The sequence below is a fragment of the Gallinula chloropus genome, assembly GCF_964237585.1.
Source record: "Gallinula chloropus genome assembly, chromosome: 4".
NCBI lineage: Eukaryota > Metazoa > Chordata > Aves > Gruiformes > Rallidae > Gallinula > Gallinula chloropus.
The window spans coordinates 44691407-44703505 of NC_140088.1; the positions used below are offsets into that span (position 1 = coordinate 44691407).

At 42.7% G+C, this 12099-nt stretch overlaps 1 protein-coding gene across 3 annotated transcripts in view; it reads right to left on the reverse strand.

Moving 5' to 3' along the window:
• Nucleotides 1–12099, reverse strand: part of DPF3 (double PHD fingers 3) — a gene marked incomplete at both ends in the record, with an annotated part of 172852 nt that overhangs the window by 42267 nt on the left and 118486 nt on the right. For all 3 annotated transcript variants that reach the window (XM_084263872.1, XM_084263873.1, XM_084263874.1), the window contains one exon: nt 10504–10582. In XM_084263872.1, coding sequence (XP_084119998.1) covers nt 10504–10582 — 79 coding nt within the window. The remainder of the gene's footprint in view (nt 1–10503; nt 10583–12099) is intronic.

Here is a 12099-nt window from a genome sequence, read left to right on the forward strand (position 1 = left end):
TTATTAGTTTCATTAACCTCAAGGGTTTCACACAGGAATAAATGTCATGCCCAGCAGTCTCTCCTGCTTAGTTTGCTTAGGAAGGCAAAGGAAGCAGTGCCAGAAGAGAGAACAGAACCCAGCAGTCTCTAGACTGGTTTTTAGACCCCTTGAAAAACTCTCCACGCAGTAAGACACCATTCACTCCTAAAAACTTCACTCAGACCTGATACTGAAAAGGTGTGTAGGTACTTACTTCCCATTCCCCAGACATCTCAGCCTGGGAAGGCCACAAGGCTCCATAAATAAATAAAAATCTTAAAAAGACCTGCCCCATGTATTCATTTACATAAAATTTCCCTTATTATACTTTTCTGCTACTCTTCACAAAAAGAGTATGGTCTATGTTATGGAACAGATGATAGAAAATTGTAAATCAAAGCCTAGCATGACAACATACTTCATTCTCTCTCTCTTCTAGCTGATTTGCAATCTCCCTCAAGGAAAATACTTTGCCTAATAGAAATGTGTAAAACAACCTCATGATCTGCATAAGATGAGTGACCTGGAATATTAGATTGCTCCATTCTGAAAGTGATGATCACACAGCCATCATTAGCAGGACAAAAGCTTTTTCCAAAGTACTGTGTCCTTGGCCACAGATGTTTACTACCCTTGATCTGGAAACAAGAACTCTTGAAGGAGGGAGGGAAGAAAGTCGGAGACAAATAAAATGCCCAGATCCATATGTCCATCCATTCTTCAAATCATCTGCCCTCATTCCATATGAAAACCTAACTCTATTGCCAGACATTTTGAACAGCTAGACTGTTGTTTGATGCATACTCTCTACAAACATCAGTTTGGTCTCCCTTCTTCTACTACCAGTACATTCTTCTAATATAATCTGGAGAGTGAAAATACTCTTCCCTCCTCTGCAGTCCTACAGAGCTGTCCTACGTTGGGCTGAGTTAATTTTTTTCCTAGTAGCTGGTATAATGCTGCCGTTTGGATTTAAGATAGGAATAACGTTGATAGCACACTGATATTTTAGTTGTTGCCAGGCTGTAAAGGACTTTTCAGCTTCTCATCCTGCCCCACCAACAAGAGGGTGGGAGGTGCCCAAAAAGTTGGGAGGGGACACAGCCAGGACAGCTGACCCCAACTGGCTAAAGGGTATTACATACCAAATGACATCATGTGCCATATATAACTGGGGGTTGGCAGGGAGACAGCGCAGCTCAGGAAGTAGCTGAGCATTGGCTTTGGGTAGTAAGCAATTGTGCTGCGCATCACTTGGTTTGTATTACCATCACCATCATCATCGTTGTTATCTTCTTCTTTTTCTGTCCTATTAAACTGTTTTTTTCTCACCCACAAGTTTTATCTATATTTTTCTTTCCAATTCTCTCCCACCATCCCACCGTGTGGGTGAATGAGCAAACGGCTGTGTGGTTGTTTAAGCTGTCTGCTTGGTTAAACCACGACAAGAGCAATGTGGAACAGATGCTGACCAAGAGTCAAACAACAATATACCTGCAGTTCTGTATGACCACTGTTTGAATAGCAGAAAAAGGAATCATCAAACCAGAGCGAGCTACAAAAAGCTCACTGTTTATTTGGGGAAGATAATCTCCTCTACTTATACAAATGTTATAGCCTTTCTTAGGTTGGGAAGATATATTTACATTTCTAGCAGATTTTTGCCCCTGTACTCAGCATTGGTGAGGTGGCACCTCAAGTGCTGTGTCCAGTTCTGGGCTCCTCACCATAAGAAGGACATTGAGGTCCTCGAGTGAGTCCAGAGAAGGGCAACCAGGCTGGGGAAGGGGCTGGAGGGCAAATCCTATGAGGAGCAGCTGAAGGAGCTGGGGGTGTTCAGCCTGGAGAAGAGGAGGTTGAGGGGAGACCTTATCACCACCTACAACTACCTGACAGGTGGTTGTTTAGAGGTGGGTGATGGTCTTTTCAGCCAGGTGACAGGAGACAGGACAAGGGGAAATGGCACGAAGCTGTGCCAGGGCAGGGTCAGATTCAGATGATATGAATTACTGGCACTGCTCAAAAATTTCTGCCTCCTTAAATTCTTTTCTGAGCACTATCAGGTGATCAGCACAATGCTGACAGAGGATGAGGCACTTAGAGTTTAATAGCTGTATAATACCCAACTCCCTCTTGCTCTTACATACCTTGAGCCTGAATTGCTGCTAATCTAGCTAAAAAAATCAGGTAAGCTCTAAAACCCAGTCCCCATTTACCTATTAGAGGAAGTTTTAAATTTAATACCAAAAATATTTCTGGAATTTCTACCAGGAATTTCTTCGTTCAGCTCTACCTGGACACACACCCATAATTCTAACTCTGCCATTGTTACCTCATAAAAGCACCACTGTGGCCTTGAATAGAGGTCTCATGCACCTCTCTCCCTCAATGCACCTAAAAGGAAACTTGCATTCCCTGCAGGAAATCCCAATGCTCTATTCCCTACAGGATTCTGCAGGGATTTTAGCTGCAGAGTTCAGGATGGTCTAGGAAATCAGATGGGTCTGCAGAATTGCCTTTCTCCATCTCCTTCAGATGGCTTTCAAGGGTGGCAGCAAGCTGAGCCATGCCTAGCTAAAAAGGAGTTTGGTGGACTTTACAACCAGAGCTGAGGCAAAGGAGTTCTGTTTACACAGTCCCAGCAGATCCTTTGTAGGACGGAAGAATTGCAGCTTTTCTTTTTTTTTTTGGTGTCTAGACTTCTCTGCCTTTCAAATTCATGTTGTGTCATGGACAAGTTCTGAAGCAGTGCCAGGAGTTGGGCCTGAGGAGATTTCCTATTCCCCAAGCAAATTAGACATCTGCAGGGGAAAAAAGGTTATCGTTATATTAACCAGGCAAAAGAACCATTGGCTTCAGTGAGACCTTGCTGGAATAAAAGCCAGGTCAGAACTTCATGGGTTCTCCAACAGATTGACTTCCTGAATTCACCCTAATCTCTTATTTTCCAGATAGAGCACATTTTATTCATCTACCATATCACTGTGCTAAGAAGTAGTTTCTATAAAAGGGTGATCGTTAATAAATACTTAGCTGTTATATAACTCTTCCCACTGCAAGACTGGCTTTTCAAACATTAATTAATCTTCCTCCAAATTCCTGAGTGGGAAATATTATTCTCATTTCCCTTCTAGGAGACAAAAAAAGAGAGAACCAACGAAGGGTTAAGTGAGTTGCCTGCACAGTGATCTTTTCTCATTACCAAGACTGGAAATTCATGACTTCCAGCACCCTGACCAGTGCTCACACCACATCTTTCTTCTTCTCCAACCTGACAAAAGCAGAATCTTAGAATCACAGAATTGTATGAGTTGGAAGGGACCCCTAGGATCACAGAGCTCCAACCCCACTACCACAGGTTGTCCAGGGCTCCATCCAACCTGGCCTTGAACACCTCCACGCATGGGGCATCCACTACCTCTCTGGGCAGCCTGTTCCAGCACGTCCACCACTCTCTCTGTAAAAAACTTCCCCCTAATATTTAATCTAAACCTTCCCTCCTTCAGCTTCAATCCATCCCCCTTGTCCTGCCATTGTCTGCCCTTTTAAAAAGTTGATTCCCCTCCTGTTTCTCTGCTCCCTTCAGGGACAGCCTCTCTTCACAGGGGAGGTGCTCCAGCCCTCTGATCATCTTTGTGGTCTCCTCTGAACCCTCTCCAACAGTCCCACATCTTTCTTGTACTGGGGGCCCCAGATCTGGACAGAGGACTCCAGATAGGGCCTCAGGAGGGCAGAGTAGAGAGGGACATTCCCCTCCCCGTCCCTGCTGCCACTCCTCTTCTGATGGAGCCCAGGATACCATTGGCTGCAAGAGCACACTGCTGGCTCATGTTCAGTTTCTCATCCACCAAGAAGAACTGGTTCTCCCAGACTGAAACGCATGCTGGTGATTAGTCCCTAACTATGCAGCTCAAACCAAACAAGCGCAAATGTGCCTTTCATGAACTTTGCTGGGTGGCCTTGCCTCTCTTTCAGCAGCTTTGACTTTTTTTTTCTTTTTTTAATCTTTAATTTTCCTTGCTGGAAAGGCTCATCATCCTTGCATGTGGTAGATTTCATCCTGAATCTCAACGCTGCAAAGTTGAGTTGATCTTTAATTAGGTAGCTGAGCCCAAGGAAAACAGCGGGAGTGTGTAGAACATAACCTACTCCAGTTCCTCCTGCATTCAAAGGATGTATTTCTGCTATAACCTGGTGTGAACGCTGTCTTAGGAACAAGCTGAGTAAGTAAGGGGTAATACAGCAATGCAGATCAAACACTGCAAATGGGGAAGAGGGAGAGATTAGACCACCAGGCACTCTCATATGATGGACTTTACTTTCCTTCCAATTTGAAGACTGAAACGAAGATGTTACCCTGATGTTACAGTGGGAGGGTGGGGGGACAACAATTTGTAGGCAGATTGGTCACAAGTATTGAGGGTTTCATAAAAGGGAGCTCTAAGTTCTGGCCTGGACCAGCCTGCAACACCTTGGATAAGCAAATTCTCACTCTTACGTTCTTCAGTGAGTAAAATTAATATTAAATACCTCCCCTGCTTTAATAGGGGATTTGAAATCTATGACTTCAAAATCTTCGCCATCAAATACTGAATGGCTGTGTTGCTGGAGTTTTGGAATTGTTACACATTTGGTCCTTGGCAGGCTGTGAGCTATGTTCCAGCCAGCTCTCCACATATATTTTGCACAATCTGTCACCAATATGAGACAGAAGGAAATAATGCATATTTTTAGAGGAAACAGGAAAATGGGGAGTACAATCTTCTTTGGGGTATTTTTTGGTCACTGAATCTTGCCCCCCTCATTGCCTTTCTTTGCTTCTCTCCTTTGCCTCGTATTTTCTCCTTAGCTGGGCTGTGTCAAACATTAAATCTGAAGTTAACTGCTGGCAGGGAGTCATTCCTTAAAGTTACCTTCTTGTCCCACCACTCACTCTACTTCAGAAAAACCCCATTTCCTGTTTTGCTCTAGTTGGGTAATAGAATCTCCCTGTTACAGTTATGTCCACACTCCAGCACACGGAGATCTGAAATCTTAACAATGTCTTGTCACCTCTGCTGATGGAAAGACATCATGTTTGTTCCTCTGTGATCAGCACTGTCATGCTATCCACCGCTTTCATTAGGACAGCTATTTAGTAATCCATTTCATTGGGGATTTTCTGGAGGTAGCAAATAGCCCTTGTTTCAGTGCTCCCAGAGGACAAGTCCTTGAATCTACCTGCTGTATTAAGGTCACAGGAATGTTAAACTCCAGTGCGAAACATGCACAGGTCAACAATATATATGTCCACAAAACACTCAACTGTCAGTCAGCTCTGTTGCCCTCTTGTCATATGTTCTACTCCACACCCGTGTAGTTTGGTTGTTTGTTTTGTTTTTTTAAAAGTGCCCCCAAGTCTCCATTCTTGGCTTTTCTACCAATAATATTGCCAAGTGTAGCAGCTACGGTGGGAGAGTTGTTTGTTGGGTTCATCTGAACAATCATCTTATTCTAGATCTTCTTGCTTATTAACTACTTAGGGATTCACTAGAAAGGATAATACCAGGAGATAATTTAAGGCTTAAACTGCTAATAGTTTAAAGGGAAGCTGAAGTCATGATGGAGATTTATGAGAAGCATGTAAAAACATAATGCTATAATATAAGCATTTTCAAATCAGCTTGTCACTGTGATATTTAACCAGAGGTCTGTCCTAAGAAGCTGCAGTTAGTAGAGTTGGACTCATTCATTGGATCTGTAAGAATTAAGACAACATATTAAGTCTCAGAGAACTGGTAAAAATCAAGCTAAATCATGATTTATCTTGTAGGCCTTCTGCAAACCTTCCAGAGAATCAATGAGATGTTTGTTAAAGTGAGTATGACAGGATCAGGTCTGTTTAAAGGAGATGAGAAAAAAAGGAGGTGAAGTTAGCAAGGTAATTACTGGAGCCATCACTTTGTGAATGCAGCTCCTGAAGAACAGGCCTCACAGAATTGCTTTTGGCATCTCATGCTAGAACAATACAGCTTTTAGCTGGGATTGTCTAAGGAAACTAAGAGAGAGATCCACGGTACCCATTGACACGCAGTGGAATCTGTTCACCTTAAATCACTTAAACTACTTGAAGCCTCTTGTTGGCAGAACATACAATACGTTTAGTGGAGAAAGGGAATGGGAAAGAAAAAAAGCACCTCTAAATAATGACATTTCAGTGTCACGCTGGATGGTGAACAGAAAAGGCAGGATGATGTTTCAAGCTCTAGTGATTTGGATGTAGGGTCAAGACTTTTTAAAAACAAACCCATGTTCTGAATAATTAGTAGTAGTTCAAAGTCAAGTTCAAAGTGCCCACTTAGGGACCAATCCTTATACAATCTGCAGACCATGATACAAGCAGATAGGCACTTAGTGGGATATTCAGGGAAAACAGTTTTGTATCAGAAAGAGTGTGGCCAGTAGGTCTGGGGAGGTGATTGTGCCCCTGTACTCAGCATTGGGGAGGCCGCACCTCAAGTGCTGTGTCCAGTTCTGGGCTCCTCACCATAAGGAGCACATTGAGGTCCTGGAGCGAGTCCAGAGAAGGGCAACCAGGCTGGGGAAGGGGCAGGAGGGAAAATCCTATGAGGAACAGCTGAGGGAGCTGGGGGCTGTTTAGCCTGGAGAAGAGGAGGCTGAGGGGGGACCTTATCACCACCTACAACTACCTGACAGGAGGGTGTAGAGAGGTGGGCGATGGTCTCTTCAGCCAGGTGACAGGAGACAGGACAAGCGGAAATGGCACGAAGCTGTGCCAGGGCAGGGTCAGATTAGATGTTAGGAGAAAGTTCTTCCCTGAAAGAGTTGTCAGGGCCTGGAACAGGCTGCTCAGGGAGTGGGTTGTCACCAGCGTTGGATGTGTTTAACAGATGAGTAGATGAGGTACTTAGGGATATGGTTTAGCATAGGATGGGAATGGTTGGACTTGATGGTCTTAAAGGTCTTTTTCAACCTAGTGATTCTGTGATTCAGTTTAGGAGCCTACCTCCAGCTGAAATCAGTGAGAATCAGGAACTATTTTTTTTAAAGCTTCACAAGGTGCCTTTCTGCATCTTCAGGCAGCTGAAAGAGTCCGTTCTGGGCCCAATGCTTGCATCTGTTTTTGTCATTCATTTTGAGGGTAGAATAGAAAGTGAAGGAATCAAATCACAGTGAGGGTGACAGAGCCTTGGGGCAGGCTGCCCAGAGGGGTGTGGAGTCTCCTTCTCTGGAGAGATTCAAGACCCGTCTGGATGCCTCCCTGCGTGACCTGTTCTAGGGAGCTGCTTTGGCAGGGGGGGTGGACCTGATGATCTCTGGAGGTCCCTTCCAACCCCTATGATTCTGTGATTCTGTGAATATGCAGAGAACTGGTGAAAATATGGGAATAATAATAAAATATATCACATGAGCTTCACTACTTAAAGAATACTATTTCCAGCCTACACCCATCTTACACAAGGTTGCCCTGATACATGGATTATCCAAGCATTTATCCCAAAGGAGTTGAAGGCACAACACTATCCAATGCAACTGGTTGGATAGAAAAATCTGACCAACTAGTTTGGCACTTGCTGATTGGATGAAGCAACACATTTCATGATTGCATTAGCAGTTTTTATCAACGGTCTGCACAGCCAAACATCTTGTTCTGAACTTCTGATACAGTACCTGCTCGATAAAATCAACAGAAGTATTTCAGAATATTTAATTCCACAAAACAAGCAACCAGCTACCGATGAGAAAATATTTTGACATTCCAGTATCTTCCTCCATATAGAAATTCCCTATTTTCAGTTTTAATACTTTGAATATTGGGACCAGGTTTGATGTTGGCATATCATTATGCATCTCCAAAAAAAAAAGCAGACCTTTTCAAAATTAACATTGCTTCTGATACAAGGGGCAGTGTCAGCTGAGTACAGCCCTTGGACCATCTTACTGACCAGGTTTTTTTCCAATAACCTCTTCATTACTGACAAAATCCAGTGATATATCCTTGTTTCCCATAAATACGAACATGTGACTGCAACAAAGCAGTAGAGTAGTTCTTCACCCCAAATCATTTTTTGTCCCCATGCAGTTAAATGAGAAAATTAATTTGGTTTAGATATTCATATGCTTTCTTCTTTGTGGTCATTTTGCAAACTCAGAACACTTGCAGAATAAGCAACCTGGGAGGTAAATTAAATAATATACAGAAAAAGTAAAGTGTCAGCCCATTAAGGGAATTATTTATACCAATAATGTGATTGTGGGAATTGCGTTTGCCCAAACAGGAAACAGATTCACTATTTTTGACCTGCATGTTTCCACATAAAACAAAACTATCTGCCCAAAATATCTGCATGTGGAGTACTGCAAACCAATATCTAACCTACCACCATTAGACTGAGATTTATCTACAAAAATGTTTAGTAAATAATTTCAAAGGAAAAAAAATGGATTCAAGAAATCCACCCAAGCAGAAAAGAGGCCTCAACTTAGGCCAGTTACTCACAATGAATTGTATGCAATATTTCTACAGAAAGTTAACGTGAGCAGGATATTGCTTCAGGATGATGGCATTACAATCAGGCCAGTTCTTTCCTCCTGTTCTAGAGTCAGGTAAAAGAGTTCTGCTACCACATAACCCTTTTCTCAGCTATCTACAATGGAAAAGGAGAAGTCACTGCGAAAACTCTGGATTCCAAGACTCCTTATGACTCACCTCTAAGTTTCCTAAAAATGAAAGGTATCAGCCAAGTGAAATAGGAAAGTTTATACTTCCAAAACCAAGGAGCAAATTTATGCTCCAAAATGCAAGCCAAGGCAAAATTCCATCGGTACAACAACGTACCAGAGCCTTGACTTCAGCCCAGATTGCTGCTGCCTGCTTTGATATCTTAGATGTTCCATCTGCTCTGTGCAAATCACTACTATGCATGTTCTAAGTTCTCTGAAAGATCCCAAAGCAAAGCAAGATAAGACAATGAAGGGCCATTATGTTCCAAACAGCTACCACTGACAAGTGTCCTTGGATTTAGAAGGATGTTCCAGAAAAGAGATAAAGACAGTTCTGCGTATACCACCAGAGGAAAGCTGTGGATTTCAGCAAGATACGTACGGGACTCCCAGAGAAGTCATAGAAGACACAATTCAGTCCTTACAACACAGAAGGACAGCTATTTAACCATAATGGAAATCTCCTGACTCCTCATGTCCCGAAAAGCTCTTTATCCTTGAAAGGGTGTTCAGACACTCCTATTCATATGCAAGTCTTTCCATTTCCACTCATTGCCTTCACAATATTCACCTTGCTGAAGCAAAATATTCAACACGCCCATCAGTGTGTTGTGCAGGGTCACCTGGCCTCACCATAAAAGAGTATGATTTGATCATAAGGAACACAGTTCCTATGTACTGCGCATAGGAGGAATATGTCCCCATAGATTGACACAGTAACAGTGTTTTAAGGTCAGCAACATTGCAAGACAGGTAAACAGTGGAGAAAGGGATTCTAATTGTCCTAAAAAATCCCCAAAAGTTTTTGGATCACAGACATGAAGACCTCCTGCCATTCTTCTACTTCTATTAACTTTTGGTAGGTTATTGTCTTGTAAGATAGAAGGCACTAGCACAAATTGTTATTGCATGTATACTCTACAGAAAGCCTTAAGATGGGAGACCTCAAAAGCACGTGGGTAATATAAGTGCCCTTCACAGAAATGACATAGTGAAGCAAAGAAGAGTATCAGAAGAAGAAGGAGGAAAGCAGCAAGGACTAGACTGTAAACAAAAATACATTGGACTCTTTCCATTTACTAGGACTCTGGTATCCTTCTTCAGTTTGGGCATTGGGTTCTGGTATAATTTTTCAGTTGGGGCAATGTCTGTGTTCACCTGCAGCCCCACTGTGAGGTGTCAAACAGTATGGCTATATTCAAAGGGAATATGTATCAAAACAAAGCTATCCAGTTTTGTCATTTTCTCAGGAGGGCTCAACTCCTGATGATGCCACAAGAGTACTCTCTGAGCGAGGGATGAGAATAAGATCTTCAAAGTTTAGCCCAGTGAAATTTTAAAAGCACTGAAGGGAAGAGAATCACCAAATAAATGAAGAGATACAACAAGGGTGAAGTACCTTTGTCGGAGATTTTTGAGTTATGCTTTTGTTTGTAACTATCTGAAACAGAGAAAGAGAGGGTGAATCTTACATGGGGGAAAGGAAGACAAAAGGCAGAGAAGCCAGAAAAAGAGAAGGATAAAGATAAAGAAAATATAAGAGATGATTTATTATAGGGCAAAGGGAAGTGGAGTCTTGCCGAGGACTTAATTTTATTTCCTTCATGCAAAAACACCAAGAGCAGCAGCAGCAGGTGGTAAACATGCAGGTCAGAGAGCAGCAGAATATTTTGCTGGAAGGGAAAAGATGAAGCCCTGAGTGCACTGAGCTTGTAGAACCAGGCTGGAAGCAGAATCAGCTGTCGAGGTGCTACTTACTGTCACAAACATAGGGTTTGTCATGATCATCCTGAGAGGCAGCATCATTCCGTCTCCTGCCACCTCCAGATCCCCGAGCCTGCAAGGACAGGAGGAATGTTAACATTATTCCATCACCACTCGGGTCTCCTTGTGCCCCTCACCCTCCTATGAAAAATGTGTGATACAAGCTAAACAAATCCTCAGCTTCCATACAGGTTTGTCAAGGGTGGGCTTGACACTTCATCTCCTAAGGTATGTACTATGTTAATGGACCTTGCAATGCAGTGGAGATCCCCTCCACAGACAACCCAGGCTGTTCATCCATAGCAGTAGGTTACTGCCAGCACATATTCAGTTGAGTATCATCACACATTCATTTCTGAAGATGTTCAAATACCTTGCTTAACTGAATATGAATGGATGAATAGATGAACAGGTGTCAGAGAATAAATATAACCATTAAATCAGCCAGAAAACAGGCCCCAAATAAAACAGAGGTAAAATTCTTTCCTTTAGTATTTTCAAAGGGAGGTTTGTCTGGTTTGTTTTGTTTTCAAGCTGAAAAGCAGTGTTTTGAAGCGGCCTTCTGGGACAAAGATACCATGGCTATCATAAAATGGAGCTTTGGTCACTTAGTGGAAAAAATTAGGTAATACGGCTACCTGCAATAAAAGAGAATGGGAATTACCCAGAAAGCTCTCTCCACAGTTCTGTGTTCCTACAATATACCGGGTTAGCAGCCCTGGAAACTGAAAAGCTCTGCTTCTCCATGGCACAGACTGCTCTGTCCTGAGTGGACAGAGTGGAATTCAGCATCAAAGTTACTCGGTCCTCAGCCTTCTCAGCTGAGATGCCAACAAGGGGACAGTTGATATCTGTCCAATGGTGGAGGCTGTAATGTGGAACTGGGAACTGGGCCAAGGCCTTCGATTCTTTCATGTTCACTAATGTACAGTCTGTAGATGACAATAATTTTAGACTTGTTCTTTATCTGAGGAAGTGATCTGCAGGTGGATTACTACATAGCCCTTTATTAATTCTGCCAGTTATTCTATTCCTAGCTAAAAGCAACAAATTTGTTTCTTCTGCTCCTCTTATCAAACTGTTGATAAGAGTCTCACCCTAGACAAGGCCACCTGACTCCAACCTTGCAAGCTTTTGCACGTGAAAGTAAAGGGACAGAGCTTTGCCAAGTAAAGCTGGAGAAGATGCAGAAATTCAGAGAACATTAGAGGCCCAGACAGAAATGGGTCATACAAGTTCTGTCCCTCTTCTGTGGAATTGGGACTGAACTAGCACTATTTGTGCTGTGTTCCATCAGATATCTAAAGAGAAGGAACAAGGAACAGTTTTACACCCGCCGGCCACAGTTTGTCAAAATAGGGATTTATAAAAATACTTCCTACATTATTTCCCCAGCATTTCTCAGGTCTAACTTTCAACACGTTCCTGTAGGAAAGACATGGATCAGCAGCTGTCCAGATGGGGTAAAAACTACTAGGTATGACAAGTACAGCTCTGCCTTCTGCAAAGACCTCTGTGCAGATCAGCACAATTGTGCAGAGTGAGATTTGAAAGAGTGAACTGAAAAGCAGTTTCACCCTGGAAGAGGCC